General features: G+C 53.8%; 1 protein-coding gene across 1 annotated transcript; it reads right to left on the reverse strand.

Annotated features, from left to right (window-relative positions):
- Positions 1-2,613: 2,613 nt before the first annotated feature.
- LOC134562311 (olfactory receptor 14J1-like) lies at positions 2,614-18,871 on the reverse strand. Its single transcript, XM_063419696.1, has 3 exons — positions 18,865-18,871; positions 18,483-18,670; positions 2,614-3,555 (listed from the first exon to the last, which is right to left on the reverse strand). Exons 1-3 carry the CDS (start codon positions 18,869-18,871, stop codon positions 2,614-2,616), a joined length of 1,137 nt encoding a protein of 378 aa, XP_063275766.1.

Here is an 18,871-nt window from a genome sequence, read left to right on the forward strand (position 1 = left end):
AGCAGAAGAGCCCCCCTGCAATCCAGGAGGAAGCAGCTGTGGACCTGCTGAGCCACTCAGAGGCTCACAGGTGTCTCTGGGACCAGATGGGATCCATGCTAGGGCCATGAGGGAGCTGCTGGATGAGCTCCCCAAGCTGCTCTCCATCATTTCTCCTCAGTCCTGGCTCAGCAGGGAGGGCCCAGAGGCCTGGAGGTGCCAATGGGAGCCCATCCCCAAGAAGGGCTGGAAGGGGGATGTGGGGAACTGCAGGCCTGTCAGCCTGCCCTGGGTGCCCAGCAAGGGGATGGAACAGATCCCCTTGAGAGCCATCCCCGGGCACCCCCAGGATGGCCCAGGGATCAGAGGCAGCCAGCGGGGATTGCAATATCTGCACTGAGGATCTGCAGGAGGGGATTGAGTCCAGCATCAGCAAATTTGCAGGTGACACCAAGCTGGGTGTGAGTGTGGATGTGCTGGAGGGTAGGAGGGCTGTGCACAGGGCCCTGCACAGGCTGGATCCAGGGCCCAAATCCAACGGGGTGAGGCTGAACAAGACCAAGGGCCGGGTCCTGCACTTTGGCCACAACAAGCCCTGCAGTGCTCCAGGCTGGGGACAGAGTGGCTGGACAGTGGCCAGGCAGAAAGGGACGTGGGGCAGTGCTGGACAGCAGGCTGGACATGAGGCAGCAGTGTGGGCAGGTGGGCAAGAAGGCCAATGGCTCCTGGCCTGGATCAGGAATGGTGTGGGCAGCAGGAGCAGGGCAGGGATTCTTCCCCTGTGCTGGGCACTGGTGAGGCTGCACCTCGAGTGCTGTATCCAGTTCTGGGCCCCCAATTTAGGAAGGACATGGAGGGGCTGGAGTGTGTCCAGAGAAGGGCAACAAGGCTGGTGAGGGGTCTGGAGCACGTGTCTTGTTAGGAGTGGCTGAGGGAGCTGGGGTTGTTTATCCTGGAGAAGAGGAGGCTCAGGGGAGACAAGGTGGTGTCAGGGCACAGGTTGGACTTGATGATCTCCAAGGTCTTTTCCAGCCTTGCTGATTCTGTGATTCCCTGAAACCACCCTTGCAGCAGTTGCAGGATGAGCCCTGGGCCTCCTCTTGAGAAGGTGCAGCAGCCCAGGTCCCTCAGCTTCTCCTCACAGCCCCAAAGCCCATCCTGTCAGTCCTGCAGAGCCTCTGCAGCCCCTCCTCATTGCCCAGAGCAGGGAGCCCCACAGGCAGACACAGCAGGGCAGATGTGCCCCCCTGGCCTGTGGTGCCTCTGGCAAGGGAGCAGCAGGAGGCACTGCAGGAGCCTGCAGACAATTCCTGAAGCACTTGGAGGATGATCATGCTCCCCAGGGGACGTTCCCATGGTGCCACCTAAAGAAGTGAAATGATGAGTGGGGCCAGAGAGGAAAGGGAAACCAGGGATGGCCTCTTCACAGGGGAGGAGACAGGGATGGCAACAGGACACAAGTTGCATTAGGAAAAAGAAAAGAAAGCAAAGGTCAGACAAAGGAAATGCTATGGGCAGTTTGGGGGTGGCAGCTAGGCATCCCAACCTGAGTCTGAACAATGTCTGTGGTGGGACAGAAAACTCACAGCCCATAGGAACAAACATTTTGCCTGACTTCAGAGGCCATGAGAAACCAGAGTGGTTTCCCTCCTGTCCCCCAGCCCTTGCTGGCCCCAGGGGCTGATGGCATTTGTGCTCACTCAGGTTCATCTCCCCACACCAACACCATGGGGGTGCTCATGCCTGCTCTGGGCAGTGCAAACAGGGGCTCCTGAGGCAGTGCTGCCGTGTCTGTGCCTGCAAGGATGCAGCACCTGTGTGAGCTGGGGAGAGGCCAGGGCTGCAGAGGGGGGATGTTGTTGGTAGGCGCATGAGGACGCTCTGGGATGCTGCCCTGAGGTGTCCAGCACAGTGGGGATGGATCAGGCCCTGCTCGGCTGCTCCTTCCCGTCTCCCCCAGGGACCTTGCAGAGCCCCAGCCATGCTGTTTGCCCCCAGCCTGCCCACGGCCAGCCTGGGGCTGCTGACAGGGCTTTTCTGTGCTGAGCCTTGGCCTGGCCGTGTTGTGGAGAGAGCCTGGGCAAGGAGCCTGCAGCCCCCAGGCCCTGGCCTGAGGCGTCAGCGCTGCCCCAGCAGTGCCCATGGCCTGTCCCTGCTGCAGCCCCGGCACTGCCACCCCCAGCCCTGTGCCCGGCCCCGAGAGCACTCAGGCCCTACAGCAACAGCAGGGCCAGGAGGGCAGCGGGGCAGGGCCACGGCAGCAGCACTGGCAACACCAAGTGCTGCTGCTGCTGGGCACAGCTGCTGTGCCAGCACTGATCTGCCCCAGCTCTGCACACAGACATTGCTGCTGCAGCCACAGAGAAGGGAACAAAAGGGGGATCTCTTGTGAAAAGTCTGCAGGGAGATCCTTTTGCTCATTTAAAAGCCATGAAGGGCACAGCTCCTCATTGACACAGTCTAGGACCAAAGAAAATGTGGAGGACAACAACACAAGAAATGGAAGAAACAATGGCCTTGCTTTGTGAACATCACTGAAAAATACAACAAAGAAAAAAACCCCAATAACCAAACCACCAAGATGTATCAAAGGTGACTTTTATTAAAAGTGATTTGCGTAACTGGATGAGCAGTTTAGTGTTTGTGAAATTTTCCAGTGATCAGTGTCCACACTGCAGCCTTGAGCTCCTGGTTCCTCAGGCCGTAAATGAGGGGGTTCAGGGCTGGAGGCACCACCGAGTACAGAACTGACAATGACAGATCCAGAGATGGGGAGGAGATGGAGGGGGGCTTCAGGTAGGCAAATGTGCCAGTGCTGAGGAACAGGGAGACCACAGCCAGGTGAGGGAGGCAGGTGGAAAAGGCTTTGTGCCGTCCCTGCTCAGAGGGGATCCTCAGCACGACTCTGAAGATCTGCACATAAGAGAAAACAATGAACACAAAACCGCCAAAATATAGAAAAGCGCTAAGCATAGTGAGCCCAAGTTCCCTGAGTTTTGAGTGTGAGCAGGAGAGCTTGAGGATGTGTGGGATTTCACAGAAGAACTGGCCCAGGGCATTGCCATGGCACAGAGGCAGGGAAAATGTATTGGCTGTGTGCAGCAGAGCGTAGAGAAAGGCACTGGCCCAGGCAGCTGCTGCCATGTGGGCACAAGCTCTGCTGCCCAGGAGGGTCCCGTAGTGCAGGGGTTTGCAGATGGACATGTAGCGGTCGTAGCACAGGACGGTGAGAAGGGCAAACTCTGTTGCAATGAAAAAGGCGAAGAAAAAGAGCTGGATGACACATCCTTCATAGGAGATGTTGCTGGTGTCCCAGAGGGAATTGTGCATGGCTTTGGGGACAGTGGTGAGGATGGAGCCCAGGTCGCTGAGGGCCAGGTTGAGCAGGAAGAAGAACATGGGGCTGTGCAGGAGGTGGCCGCAGGCTACGGCGCTGATGATGAGGCCGTTGGCCAGGAGGGCAGCCAGGGAGATGGCCAGGAAGAGGCAGAAGTGCAGGAGCTGCAGCTGCCGCGTGTGTGCCAATGGCAGCAGGAGGAAGTGGCTGATGGAGCTGCTGTTGGACATTTCTTCACTCTGGCCATGGTGGACTGTTGAAAGAACACATTGACAAGCTGGGAGAGATTTCCTTGAGTCTATCCTCTGCTCTTTAATTAGGAATCCTCTCTAATCAATTTCTTTTCTTATGGGGGAATTTTACTAATGATTTCTGCTTTGGAGTTTGGGTTTGTGCTGCTGAGTTCCCACCTCATCTTCAGCCTTGCTCTTAGCCTGAACACAGGGAAGCCCAGACGAAGAAGAGAGCTCCCTGTGCCCCTGTGCACTTAGACCTGCTGCTCCCCACATAGGTGCCCTTTGCTCATTACACCTCCCCCTATTTCAGGGTGATGGCACTTAAATGTTTCTTGAAAAATAAAGTGGAATTTTAAAACCTGCAATTGAAAAATAAATTTCACTAAACTTTTCTCTTGCTTTTTTTTTTTTTTTTTCTTTTTCCTGTGTTTCTGGACAGAAAGGGATATCCAAGGTTGGTCTGTCTCTCTGCTGCCTGGAGTTGTGCCTACTGGGGGATGTTTCTCTCTATCCAAGCCTTGTCCCTGCCAGTGCTCCCAGAGCCCAGCCCAGCCCTGGGGGCTCAGCTCTGCCCTGCACACCCCTCCCAGCACAGGGCACTGCCCGGGGGCATCTCCCTGGCACCAGGGCCTTAAGGGCAGCTCAGACAAACACAGATGCTGCAAGCCAAGGTGCTGCTGCTGCTGTCTGTAGCTAGAGGAGGGTGAGGAGGCACTTTCTGAGGGAGATCTGAGGCACATCTGCTGATCCCCAGGGTGACAGTGCAGGAGTGTCAGTGACACAGACAACCCTGACAGCCCCTTTCCCTTTCCTCCATGACAAAGCTGAGAGCAGCCCTGGCCATGCAGCACCATCTCCACAGCAGCAGGAATCTGCCCTGATGGGGGTGGCTCCTTCCACCTCCAACTTCTCCCCACAGTCCATGTGAGCTCCCAGGCAGGCTGAGAGCTGCCCCTGGCAGGTGGCAGATGCCCTGGGCTGGCCAAGAGCCCTCAGGGCTGCAGCACCTGCTCTGCACCACAGCCCTGGGCAGCCCTGGCTGCAGCCCCAGCTTCAGCCCCTGCAGCCGTCCCTGGCAGCAGGAGCCGTCCTGCCCTGTCCCTCTGACGGTGCCCAGGGCAGCCCCACTCTGGAGCACATCCTCCCCCAAAGCAGCAAGGGCAGCAGAGCCATCCTTACAGTCACCTCAGTGCTGTCCTGGCTCAGCTTGAGGAGATCCCTGCAGCCACAGACTGACTGTGTCACAAGTGGGGAACATTTCTCAACGAAGAAGCTCAGAATTGTCCTTCCAGTTTCTTTGAGCCTGTCTGCTTCATTCCTGCTCTCAGGTACCTGCAGGCAGTGCTCTCAGCCCTGCTGGGCTGGAAGAGGAGCTGCTCCTCAGGAGAAATGTCTTTTTAAAGCTCTTCTTGCTTGCCAGGAGCTGCCTCTGTGACAGGACCCTGGCTCAGCTCAGCAGCACAGAAACAGCAAAAAAGCTTTAATTAGTCTCTATGGGATTTGGTTTTAATTAAATCAGACTCATTCCCTGAGAGAGTGTGCAGGAAACTTCTCAAGAAAGCAAACTTAAATTGAAACTCCGAGGTTTCTTAAAGTTTTAATGGGTCCCAGAGAGGAACACAACCGAGAAAGTGTCCCCAGGTTCCAGTCAGAGCAGAACACTGCAGGCAGTGATGACAGGTGGGGACAAACAAGGCAAAGGTGTCTCTGATGCTGACCAAACCTGGATGTGTTTCAGGAATGCCAAGGGCCAAGGCCTGAGCCCCAGCCCCTGCCAAGGCAGATCCTGTCCCTCCCTCCTTGCTCAGGGCTCTTCCCGGGCCACTGGGATGTGGGGATGTGCAATGCCAAGGGCAGCACCATGGGGCGGCCCCTGCCAGGCTGCTGAGCAGGGACAAGGAGGCAATGAGGCCCCAGGCCTGCAAGGGTCACTTGTCCCCTCCTGATGCCTCAGGCCCAGGGCCAGCAGCCATGGCCCAAGTGCTGCAGGAGTTGGCTGTGTCAGGGCCTTTCAGCTGCTGCCCATGCCTGTGCCCTGTGCAGCCCAGGCTGTGCTACGGTGTCCATGCCCTGCGCCTCTGTCCCTGCAGGCTGTCGTCATCCCCCGGCTGCCCCACCTGGCTGGGCCCTTCCTTTGCTGACAGCTCTGCGTCCTGCCTGCCTCTGCCTGGGCACACAGAGCCTTGGGCTGCTCCAGACTCCTGCTGGGGGATGTGTTGCACCACAGCCCTGTCCTGGGAGGGAAATTCCTTTCTCCTCATGTCCTTGTTCAATCCAAGTTCCAGCTGAGGGTTCGAAGGAAGGAAAGGATGGCACCACAACTTTCCATCTCGAAGCTAGCAGGGATGTGACAGCTCTTTTAACACAATCCCTCTTTTCCAATGGCACAATGTTCTTTCTAGGCTGAGGCTTTGCTTTAGCAAAGGAAAACTCCTGTCTCAGGCTCACCTTTCCTGCTCAGCCAGACACCTCAAGTTCCTCAGCAGAAGAGAATTCCAGACTTCACATGGGCTGGCACAGGAAGCGGAGATTTCCCCCTCAACAGATGCTCCCATTCCAGTTCTTGTATTGAAGCATCTCCTGTCCCTCAGTTTTGGTTTCCAATTGGAAATGCCAGTCCAGGAGCTCTGTTCATGCCCATCCACAGCAGGTGACACAAGGACAGGGCACTGGCAGTGTGACATTTGCAGGGAGCGCCTTCAGTGAGCGCTGGGGACTGGAACTCAGTGCAGAAAACACCTGGGGGCCTCCAAGGCGCCAAGGCAAAAGGAACAAAGTTTCATGTGTGGCCTTTCGAGGGAGGACCAAAATCTCTACTTTTCACCCCAAAATTCCATTGCCAGGTGTTCTACAGCCCCAAGAGGAGACCCCTGAGGGGCACTGAAATGAGCCCTCCTGTGGTGCAGGAGGGTTTGGGGCAGAGGAGGAGCTGCAGGAGCTGGGACACGGCTGAGATGCAGCTGCCCCAGCGGTGCCTCCGGGCTGGCAGGGCTGTGATCACTCAGGGTCAGTGGCTGGTCAGTTGTGATGACTGGACCCAGATGTGGACACTTCCCTTGGAGCGTCTCCAGGGATGGAATGTTGGGGCTGTCACTGTTGTGTCACACAGACAGGAATGCTGGGGCTGCCCTGCTCCTGCCCCACCCAACAGCTCTGCCAGCACCTGCAGGGGACACAAAGGCTGAGCCAAAGGGTGAGAATTGCAGAATGGGCTGAGCTGGGAGGGAGCCACGGGGATCATGGAGTCCAAGCCCTGGCCCTGTCCAGGACAGCCCAACAATCCCAGCTTGTGCATCCCTGGGAGCGGTGTCCAAAGGCTCCTGGAGCTCTGGCAGCTTTGGGGCTGTGAGCATTTCCTGGGGAGCCTGGTCAGTGCCTGAGCCCCTCTGGGGGAAGAAGCTTTTGCTGCTCTCCAGCCCAGCCCTGGCCTGGCCCAGCCCCAGCCCTTCCCTCGGGTGCTGTCCCTGCTCCCCCGGGGCAGAGGTCGGAGCTGCCCCCGCGCTGCCCCTCGGGAGGAGCCGCAGCCCCCGGGGAGCTCTGAGCTGCGTCTGCTCTGCTGCAGCTGAAAAAACCCAGCGCCCTCAGAGCTCCAGGGAAAGGTCCTGCCCCTGCCTCAGGGCTTGGTCAGTGCCACCAGGAGAAAATCAACTTCCAACTTGTGCCCCACAACAGGGAGGAGCAGCAATTCTTGGATCAGAGAGTGGGGTGGAATGGCATGTCACTGGTTGGATGGCACGGCCTGGCACGTCCCGGCTCGGTGGCACTCCCAGAGCCCCTTGGAGATGAGTGTCAGCTCCCACGGGGACAGCGCCGGCAGCTGTGGCTTCACCAAGTCCTGAGCGGTGCCGGTGGCCACGGTGCTGATGGAGGTGGAGGCCGTGCTGGGCACGGGGCCCCGTCAGCCCCAGATGTGTGGGGCAGGGGCTGCACCCCCTCCCCAGGGTCCCCTGGCATGGGGTGACCCCTGTCGTCACCTGAGGGTCCTGCTGGAGGCACAGCCCAGGAACAGCCCTGGCACCCCTGTGGTCATCTCTGAGATGTCAAGGACCAGGCAGAGCATGGACTGTGGAGGGAGAGGGTGTGAGGAAAGAGGCAGGGCACCTGGGGGAAAGCAAAACCTCTCTTGAACTCCCTCAACCTGAATCCCACTACCTCGGGAGTGCTGAAGGGCCCAGGGGGACCCTAACAGCCTCCCACCCCACTGCCTCAGGGGTGCCAGAGGGGCTGGTACCTGGTTGGGAGAAGTGATGGTGCCAGAGAGGAGGGGATCTTGTGCTTCTCTTGAACAGGAGGCCATGGTCATGGACTCTGGATTTCAGCTCTGGGCTTTAGGTCTTGACTGTGGCTCAGCGTTCCTTCCTCATTCTCACCAGGGGTCCCAGCCCCACTCTCAGTCTTTAGGTGTGCTGCCTCTGTGCCACCTGCTCTTCATCCTGGCTGTGAGGATCTGAGCTGCTTCTTTCCCCCCATCCACCTCTGCACCATCAATGAGTCCTGCAGCCAGGTGGTGATGTCCAGGATCAGGTACAGCCCCAACCTGGCTCTGATGGCTGATTGATGTTGTGCTCTCTTGGAGATTCAGCACTGAGACCCCTCTGCTGTCCCCATCAGGTTCTCCTTCCCCAGCTGGTGCAGACTGGGACAGTCCCACCATTTCCAGCTGCTGAACGACCAGGCCAGCCCTGTCCTGAACTATCCCATCACTGATTACCTTTTTTCCCAAGTGAGCCCTGCCAGGCTGCCTCCTCCTTCTCCCCTTCCACCTCTTCCTCCTCCTCCTCCTCCTATTCCAGTGCCCCTCGTTGCCTGGGGGCGTGGATCCTCTTACCTGACTCACCTGCAGCTGATCATGGCCAACCCACAGTGGGCATGGGGTACCCCAGGTTGCCCAGATGGGCACTGTGTCACACCCCTGGGACAGCCTGACAGCCCTCAGGACAGCTTGGAACCTGTCAGGGCAGCCTGGTACCCACAGACACAGCCCAGGATAACTGGGGACAGCCTGGCAGCCACTGGACAGCCTGGCACCCAAGAGGACACTGTGGCACCCACAGGGACAGCCCTGCATTGCTGAGATGGCCTGGCAGCCACGGCACAGCCTGACATCCCTGGGGACACCCCACCACACACCTCTGCCTCCTGTCCCAGGCAGCTGCAAGGTGCTGGTGGTGGCTGAGGCACAGGTCTCCCCCTTTTTGAGATTTTAATATCTGTCTGGTCCCTAGGTTTGTTTTCTTACCTGGAAATAGCTGCAGTATTGTCCCTAACGCGTAGCTTTTACTGCAGGTGAGCACAAATTAGGATAGCTGTCCTCCTGGACTCAAGGATTATCATTTATAGAAAGATGATAAAGGTGCTGGAGTTTGTGCCAGCTATGTTTGGTTTATGGTTTCTTCGTGGTACCCTGCATCCCAGTTACAGCAGCGTGTTTTGGGGATTTATTAGTAATTGCACCCAGTTTGTTAGAGGAGGAGTAGGGGATGAAGCTTTGCAACCTGTCCTTTCCCTCTTCTCTTTTGGATCTGTTACACCATTTTTTGAGAATGTTCAATTTCCCCTGAATATAACGGATCCCATTTTCCTGGTATTTCATCTAGTGAACTTCCTCTGTATGGTTTGTAGCTTCTGTAGAATGAGGGCTGAAATGTCCAGAGGAGCTGATGAGACCCCTGACCCAGAAGTAGACCCAGGTGTGCAAAATCCTGAGTGGTGTGGAGAATGGGAGAGAATGGGCCAAACCCTGAGGGAATTTTCTGACCCTACAGCCTGGGACTTTCCATGTGAACAAATTCAGAACCCAGACAAGGTGGGAAAATATTTGAAATGGAAGTGCCAGAATGATTCGAAACAGAAAAGGATCATTGCAATAAGCTGGGCCTTGACATATGCTTATGGCACACTGCTGGATACTGTAGGGCAGCAGATGGAGACAGGGGGGCAGGGAGATAAATCAGCAGCTACCCCAGTCACTCAGGCTGCAGCCAACAGCCCAGCTACTCAGGCTGTAGCTAAACCAGACAGTGAGCCTAAGCCAGCAGCTAAACCAGACAGTGAGCCCAAGACACTGGCAAACACTGTGGGAAAGAAGGGAAAGAAGCACACATGCAAAACTGACCAGTGGACAGTGATCCAGGTGAAGGCCCCTCAACACTTCCTGATACCCAATCAGAAGCTGAACCATCTGACACAAAATGAGAAGCCTAAAAAACTGACATAAATTCAGAAGCCCAACCAACTGGTAAAAGATCATGAGCCACTATTGAGTCCTTTTCCCTGAAGGGCCCTTGTGGCCTAGGGAAGGATTACACTCGATGACCCGATGAATCTATAATTAGTTGGTTAGTCCATCTTTGGGATGCTGCAGGCCAGGCTACAATTCTGGAGGGCACTGAAACGAGGCATTTGGGATCCCTGTCACAGGATCCCGTTATCGACCAAGGAATGATGAGGGAGGCTCACCCTTGCAGTCTCTGGGAACGGGTGCTGGCAAGTGTGGCACAAAGATATCTGTGTGCAGACCATCTCTAGATGCAGCAAACCCAGTGGGAGACCATAGAACAAGGGATTCAAGGCTTGAGAGAAATGGCAGTGGCAGAGATTGTCTTCTCAGATGACCTAAACACCAGGAACCCAGACTTGGTACCATGTACACCTGTGATGTGGTGAAAACTTGTATGACTTGGGCCACAGGAATACTCTTCTGCTTTAGCAATAATGAAGGGGGATGACACGGAGGAGACCGTGCTGGATATGGAGAAGAAGCTCCAAGGGTCTGCAGATGCTGTGCATGGCCCAACACATGCAAGAATGGCAGCTGTGGAAACACGTCTGCAGAAATGAGAAGACAAGAGAGAGGAGAACCACAAGAAACTGAGGGAGGAGATGAAAGAGGACATTCTCCAAATCTCTGCAGTAGAGATCAGAGGTTCTAGCACTAAATGCAGACCTCCTCCAATTAGGGAGAGAAGCTGCAGCCCATGAGCTGAGCTCCGGTCCTTCCTGCATGATTCTGGGGAAGACATGTGGAGATGGGATGGAAAATCTACTGCTGCTCTGACAGAACGGCTACATGAATTGTTGGAAGGAACAACTAAGAGAGGAAGTTCCAGCAAGAAGGAAGCTGTTCCAGTTACCCAGGGAAAGAAGGATAGCCAGGCTTAGAGGGGGCCTTCCTCTAACCCGGTAGAGGCTAGGGAAAAACTTTTTTTTTTAGATTGTGTGGACTCATTGGCCTGGCACATCAGAACCACAAAAATATGAGACCTTGCTTGACACTGGTGTGCAATGCACATTATTCCCATCAAGGCATGTCGAGACAGAATCTGTTTCTATTGCTGGTGTGACAGGGGATCCCAGGATTTTCCTTTGGTGGAAGCTGATGTGAACCTGACTGGAAATGAGGGGAAGAAACACCCTGTTGTGACTGGCCCTGAGGCCCCATGCATTTTGGGCACAGACTTCCTCCAAATGGGTATTGCAAAGACCCAAAAGGACTCAAGTGGGTGTTTGGGATAGCAGCTGTAGAGACAGAGGGTGTTAAGCAATTGAACACCTTGCCTGCACTATCAGAGAACCCATCTGCAGTAGCACTCCTGAAGGGGGAAGAGCATCGAGTGCCAATTGTCACTTCAACAGTGCATCACTGAGAGTTGTCCTAGGTTACAATATAAGATTGCCCCAAGTATGTATTCTATCACCATCTTCAGGAGCTGTTAAAACTAGGTGGGGCAGTGTTTCCCTTGCCCCTTCCCGCCAGACTATCTTCTGTTAATGGGCCCTCGAGGCCTTGTCCCATGACTCATAGGTAACTCCCTCTGGGAGCTCTCCATGTTTAATGGGCAATCAAGGACCCACTGCATGACTCATAGAATGAAACCATTCCATTGGGAGATGCTCTACCCAGGGTGAGGAGCCAAGCATTCCCACCTGGATATAATCTGGGATTTATGACAGCACAGCAGGCCTTACCCACTGGATTTCCAGAGGACAAGAGCTACCAGACCTTTCTACAGGATCACTGCTTCACCAAGACCGCTTCATCTGGACTGCTACCACCACCCTAACTAACAGGGTGTCAGGTTGTATATCTGACTCTGTCAGTAGTTTTATTTGTGCTACTGCTTTTATTTTCTTTTATTTTACTTTTTTCACTCTCTCTCCTCTTAAATCAGATTTCTGACTTGGAGTCTCTCACTGGTTTTGCTTTCAAACCAGCACAACAGTACAGAACATGCTGTGATGCCCATCCACAAGATGATCTGAGAGCTGGAGAGCCAAGGGGTGGTCAGCAAAACACACTCACCCTTCAACAGCCCCATCTGGCCTGTGTGCAAATCTGACAGAGAATGGAGATTGACTGTGGACTGCCGTGCCTTGAATGAAGTGACTCCAGCACTGAGCGCTGCTCTGCCAGACATGTTGGAGATCCAGGACATCTGCAGTACATTGATGACATTGATGGGCACACAACATCCCCTTTCCAGTGCCCCTCCCTGCCCTCTTTGCAGACTGGTTCCAGCTCTGCCCTTCCCAAGTGCCCAAGACACTCTGGGATGGCTCTGCCCTTTCCAAGGGCTTAGAGAGGGGTCCCACAGTGACCCTGCCCAGCCTTCTCCACATCCCTGACACCAAAGGCCTTTTCCATATCCCACAGTTCCAGGTCAGTACCCAGAACACAGCACAGCCCTGTCCAGGTCCTCAGAGTGGCTCATAAGGGCGGCAGCTGTGATTTCTCCACACAGAGCCCCACCACAATTGTCTCTCTGTGCACTCCTTGGCTGTCCTGAGCATTTTTCCCTGGAGCCTCCCTGCCCTGGATGTTTCTCTCTGTGCAGTCCTAAGCACAGCCCAGTAAAGAATTCAGGTGCTTTCCCAGAGGATGTTACTCTCAGAGTGAAGTGGCCTCAAGGCACTGTTTGTGCCACTGGCATTGTGCCACCCCGAGTGCTGCTGATGGTGTTTGTGCTCCCTGGGCTTCATCACCCCACACACACACGATGCACTGCTGAAATCTCCTCAGCACACAGCAAACATGGACTGCTGGCCTGGTGCCTTGGTGTCCCTCCATGCAGGGACAAACAACCTCCTGCAGGTAAAGGTGAGATGCCTGTGCTGGCAGTGGTGGTTGCAGGGGCTGGTGTGGGACAATTGCCCTGGGGCACCTTCCCAGGCTGTGCCCAGAACAAAGACACAGCCCAGGCCCTGCTCTGCTGCTCCCTCAGCTCCATGCCAGCAGCTCTGGCTGTGCCAGGACACTGCTGTGTGCCCCCCTGCACACTCCCCCTCTGCCCCAGGCACTGGGCTTTGCTTTGCCAGGCCATTCCTGGAGCACATTGCTGACAGCAGCTCTGGAGGAGAGCAAAGCCTTCCTGGCCTGCCCTCCGGAGATGCCCTTTGCTGCTGCAGCTGCTGTGCTGGAGCCCAGCTGTGTCCCAGCAGAGCCCATGGCCTGTCCCTGCCTGTGGGCACAGCAGGGACACGCAGCAGGACAGTGACCAAGCTGCCACAGCCCTGGGGCCTTACAGCCACAGAAGGGCTGGCAAGGAGAGGCTGCAGCTGGGAAGAGCAGCAGTGGGAAGAGGGAGGGCCATTGTCCCTGGCTGTGCTGCTGTGCTGGGAGTCTCTTCCCTGCACCTCTGCTCACAGGCACTGCCCCTGCAGAGACACAGAAGGGCTCAGGAAGCATCTTGGACACACAGGGCACAGCAGGACACTTTATTTTACATCAATGCACAGTGATCATGGCTTCTCACTGTCTCTGCTTAACACAAGCATGGTGGATACTGTGTGGGAAATGGATTTGTAGAGAATTCTCAAAGCCTGACAGAAGTTCACATAGTGTGCATCTGTATGCAAACTCTGAGATAAAATAATGCTGAGTTAGAAAGGTCATAGAATATGACAGACATTGTTGAGAGAGAAATTGAACTAGAAACAAGTTTCAAATGATGACATTGCAAATAGACTAGATATTCTGGAGAAATAGAACTAAGAAAGATGTACTGCAGTAGGACCCACGTGAGGTATTTTTAAATAATTGGCTTAAAAAGTTTCGAAGTGTTGTGTGGCAAAAACTGATAGGCCAAAAAGCTCCTACAATACATGGTAATTAGAAAATAGTTCAGTTTCTGGTTATGCTGGCATGAACTTTAACAGCTGTACTGTCTCACCATTCTCATGAGACCGAAAATAAATAAAAAGGCTTTCAAAATGCCTCTCCAGAGCCCTGTCTCAGGGTGAGAAAAAGGGATTGTCCAACAAAAAGGATGTTGCAATACTGTGACTAATGGCATCCCATTATGGGAAATATATATTACAAAAAAGAAAAAAAAGGAAAACTAGAATACACCAAATAGAATAGCCAAAAAGACACAAAGCAGTCTGGACCTGGAATGAGTTCCATTCTGAATGCTATGCAGAAACAAACAGGCACTTCATTGTTTCTGGAAAGCACAGAGGGGTCATATTCCTCAGGGCATCCTCAAGCTCCCGGTTCCCCAGGCTGTAGATGAGGGGTTCAGGGTTGGAGGCAGCAGCGAGTCCAGAAGTGACAGTGGCAGATGCAGGGATGGCCCCAGGCTGGCACAGGTGACCTTGAGGCTCTGCAGGGCCCAGGCCCAGCGGCTGTGCCAGAGTCAGGGCTGAGGTCACACTCTGTGGGCTGGGGCAGAGCCCAGGCACAAATCAGCCCTGGCCCAGCAGCTCTGCAGTGGTGGCCACCAGGCCGGGTGCCCAGGGAGGCTTCTGGCCGTGGCCTGCAGGGAGCTGCTGCTGCTGCCAAGGTGCCTTTGGTGTGCCAGGCTCTCCCTGCACAGCTCCCAGCACGGCCCTCTGCCCTTGTGCCCGAGCCCTTCCCTGTCTTGGGGCTGGCCTGGGGCTGTTCCTGCAGCGGGGCCTGGCCTGGCCATGGCACAGCAAAGGCAGTTCCTGCTGCAGCAGGAGGCTCTGCCTGCAATGGGCTCCAACAACCCCAACAAGGCCCTGCTTGCAAAGCCCCCAGGGGGAAATGAAGAGCGGGGTCATGCTGCTTTTGGGGTGAATAATGCTGAACCCAGCCTGACTCCTCCATCCCAAAGTTCCACATCCTGAGAGGGAGCTGAAGCTGTGGCAGAGCTGGTCAAATCCCCAGAGAAAGGAACAACCAAGGGACACCACTGAGAGCTTCTGCAGAGCTGCTGAGCTGGCACAGCCTGGGCACATCTGACTGACAGGGCAGCACTGCAGACTAGAAAAGCCCCGTCCCAAATTTTAACTGCAGCATCTCCTGACATTTCCCTTCTTAGGAAGTGTGTGGAGATTCCTCCCTGGAGTGGGGACATCCCTCAAGGTCACTGCCGGAGGCTGAGCTAAAGAGATTTGCCCAAGGTCATGTTTCTTGAGGAGTGACACCCATCTCTTCTTAATAACTGGTTTTGCTTCAAAACAATTTTTTCAAAATTGCTTCCTAGAGCACCATATTAAAATAGATGTTAGAGCTCCTATTCTGTGGAGTAAATAATTCTGATTAACACCTTTTTGTCTAAACGTGCTCATAATCAATCTTATCTGTATATTTATAAATACTTCTGGTTTGCCATCCTTAGTGTTATGGGACAAAGTTGTAAAAAGATTCAATTCCACAATTCAATTCAATTCAATTCAATTCAATTCAATTCAATTCAATTCAATTCAATTCAATTCAATTCAATTCAATTCAATTCAATTCTATTCAATTCAATTCAATTCAATTCAATTCAATTCAATTCAATTCAATTCAATTCAATTCAATTCCACCTCCACAATGCTTTAAAGATAAATCCTTGAAAAAATCTGGGGCTTGGATTGGATCCACGTACTCCCAGGCTCCTCTCACAGAAGTTTAGAAAGCCTGGGGCTCCTGCTTTGGGGGAGCTTGGGGGTATAATTGGGGTGTTGGGAGTCCTTTCTGCACCTCCTGACCCAACAGGAGCTTCTCTACTAAACTGTGCCTGAAGCTGCCACTCTGCCCATGACAGGAACCCCTGTGAGAGTCTGTGACATCCCAGCTCTTTGGCAGCCTGGACACTCCTGGGATGTCCCCTGGAGCCCCTGTGAGTGTCTGTGACCCCGCTGTTCTTTAGGAGCACAGGGATGTCTCCACTGCACTCCTGACACTGCCTGGGACAAATTGGCTCCTTGGCAGCGTAGAGACACCTCTGTTGTCACTGTGCAGCCCTGGGACTGTCACCTCATGACCCTTAGGAAGATTAAGGACCCCTGGGATGTCACCATGGAGCCCCTGTGACTGAGTGTGACCAAACAGATCTTCAGGAGCCCAGAGACCCCTCAGATGCCACCATGGAGCCCCTGTGCCTGCAGATGAGCTCACAGCTCTTTAGCAGCTGGAAACCCCTGGAATCTATTCCATCTGCTCTGCTGAGGATGGATCCTCAGAACCCTGGAGGTTCACTAATGAATTTTAGTTCTCTAGAAGCTGGTTCATTCTTCAGCTCTTCAGTTCAGGAATTCAGTGCAATAGACTCATTAAAATTTAAAAACACCCTAAACCAGACAAGCCCCTGGGAAAAAAAATAATTTGAAGTCTTTCATTCTTATTTGGTTAATTGTACAGATTACAGAAGTGTATTCAAAGAAAAAAAACCCTATATTTTAAACAATTTAGGGATTTTTTTTCCTATTTAGTTTTTTTTTCCTGTTTATAGATTGATATCAGCAATCCCTAATTGATATTGATCCCAAGCTCCTCCTAAGGCACTCTGAATAGATATGAAAATCAAGACCCTTCATGGCTGACAATCAATCACACTTTGTCCCTACCCCCACCCCACCATTTCCCCCATTCCAACCCCTGGGACTCAGAGCAGCCTTGTGCAAATCTGAGCTTTCTCCACCCCAGGCTGTGCCTGCAGCTTTCAGCTCCTTGGCACCAACTCCCACCTGCTTTCCTTGCAGAAGGAGCTGCCTGAGACACTGAGGGATGTTCATTTATTGTCAGCCAACAAAACCAAGGGAAGGCACAGCTCCATGGAAAACACAAGTCCAGCCAGTGACACAAATAGAGGGGAAGATCAGGATTTTTTCTCCTGCCATTGTACAACACCAGGAAATTCCTGGTCTCTCCTGGTGGGAAAGCTTGGACTTTTCTTCAAAGTGCTCAAATGACTCAGCCAATGAAGATGTGCTCGTGCACCTCACAAGCTGCAGGTCCCCTACAGCCCTGCAGGGCTCCTGTCCCATCTGCTCTGCCCCAGTCTGAAACAGGGACCAGCATTGTCCCAGGATCAGGAGAGAGCTGAATTGGAAAGGACTTCAGCAAGTCAGCAGCCCCAGCTGTCAGAAACTGGGTCAGACCAAGTGGTTCAAGGCTTGATTTGGTGTGGATTGGAAAATCCCAAAGGACAGGGAGGAGGCAGCATCTCAGCACCTGGCTGAGCCCATGGGAACAAAGGTTTCCTCCTGTCCTGGCTGAACCTCCCCTCTTTCACCCCATCCTCATTGTCTTTTGTCTCCCACCAGGCCCCCGGTGAAGAGCCTGGCTCTGTGTTCTCCATCCCCTCCTGGGTGGCTCTTCCAGGCTGGCATGAGGAGCCCCTCAGCCTTCCCTGCTCGGGGCTGGACAAGCCCAGCTCCCTCAGCCTCTGCTCACAGCCAAAGGGCTCCAGCCCCACCTTGGAGCCCTTCCCTGGCCCTGCTGCAGCTGCCAGACATCTTTCCTGCCCTGGGGAACCCAAGCCAGGCCACAGTGCCCTGGATAATGCAGGTCCTTGATGTGCTGGTGACACAGCCCAGCCCCTTGTGCCCGTGTCAGGCTCTGGGGTGGATCCTGTGGAACATCCTTTGGTGGAGGTTGTGGCTCCAGGAGCACCAGGGGGATACCGGGGGACAGGGGAGCCCTCTGGGCATGAACAGCATTGGACTTCTGTGGGGGGAACTGTGAGGTGGGCTGGGGCAGAGTGACCAACCCAGTTACCTCACACAGCCCCCAGTGACCTCACACAGCCCCCTGTGATGTCACACAGCCCCCTGTGATATCACACAGCCCCCTGTGATGTCACAGCCAACTCTGTGATGTCACAGACATGGTCTATGATTTCACATCTGCTCAATGACCTCACATAATCCACTCTGTGATGTCAGAGCCCACTCTGTGACCTCATGTTACTGGATGAGAAATGGTCTGCACCTGCTGAGCTCACACAATGCTTGTTCTCCAAAACCTCTGGCCCATGGAAACCACACAGTGCCCATTGTGTAAGAAGGGGAACTGGAAGTTCACCAGCCTCAGTGTCCTGCCAGCTCAGCCAGGCCAACTGGAACATTGGGGTCTGTGACCACCAGGGACCACCAGAGAGACCCCCAGGACAGAAGAGTGCAGGAAAAAGGGGAGGGGAAATATGTGAATGATTTCGGGGAAATGATTATCATATGTATGTTTTGTCCAGGACAATCAAGGAATATGTATCCAAAATACAGAATATAAACAGAAACTTTCCTGTAATCAGCATGCACAGCTTTAAGAGGAGCTATCCCCCTGTGCATCGAGACAAATAAAGAATTCTTCTGCCCGATTCTACATTGGTGTTAAGGTTTTATTTTTACCAAATTTTTGGCAACACTCCCACTGCCAAGGAAAGTTCTGTCTCCTTCTGTTGACAAACAGAAAAGAGCTGGTGGGAGATGTGGTGATTGGAGGCTGTCTGGGGTACAGTTGTTGGAAATAAATATTTAAAGGGTTAAAGAGTTAATCACTGTTTTTAACTATAAGAATGTTAAAGGGTTACTGTAGTTACTGTATTGTTATTCATAAACCCATGTTAAGTTTTAATGTGTTGCTGTTGATTGAAAGTTGGTCCCTACCGCGCTTGATGGCATCCCCCCCTTACCTAGTTGTACCCCTCCCCTGCTCTATTCCCCTGTACCCCATTCCTTGCCTGGCTGTGCCTGGGCCTCACCTCTGTCGGGAACCGCCTCGGCCGCTCCGCTCCCACTCCCAATGGTCCTCGTCCCTTCCGCTGCGCCGTCTCGTCACTTCGCCATTCTCGAATAGTGACCCCTGTGCCCACCCGTACTTCCAAATGGTGTCCGCGTGCCTCGAATATGCAAATGAACTGCGACGTGACTGCATTTAGAGAAACAATCCCTAGAAAAGAAAGAGCCAAAAGCAAAGAAAGCTTAATAAGTGACTCCCTTGGGCAGGGAAGAAGTAAAGCTCTCTCTCAGAGCAATTGGGGAAAGACACCCTAACAAACAGGGAACAGGGACAGAATGACAACCCCTCGACTGTGAGCCACCAGAGGTCGTCCTGATGTCTCTCGTGAGGAGGAAGCCCCGGACCTGCCAT

This window comes from Prinia subflava, chromosome 27 (assembly GCF_021018805.1).
Source record: "Prinia subflava isolate CZ2003 ecotype Zambia chromosome 27, Cam_Psub_1.2, whole genome shotgun sequence".
Classification (NCBI taxonomy): Eukaryota; Metazoa; Chordata; class Aves; order Passeriformes; family Cisticolidae; genus Prinia; species Prinia subflava.

Coding starts and splice junctions, on each gene's coding strand:
- LOC134562311 (XM_063419696.1), bottom strand. Junction 3,556..18,482: donor CGAGGCGGTTCCCGACAGAG/GTGAGGCCCAGG, acceptor CACCATGGCCAG/AGTGAAGAAATGTCCAACAG.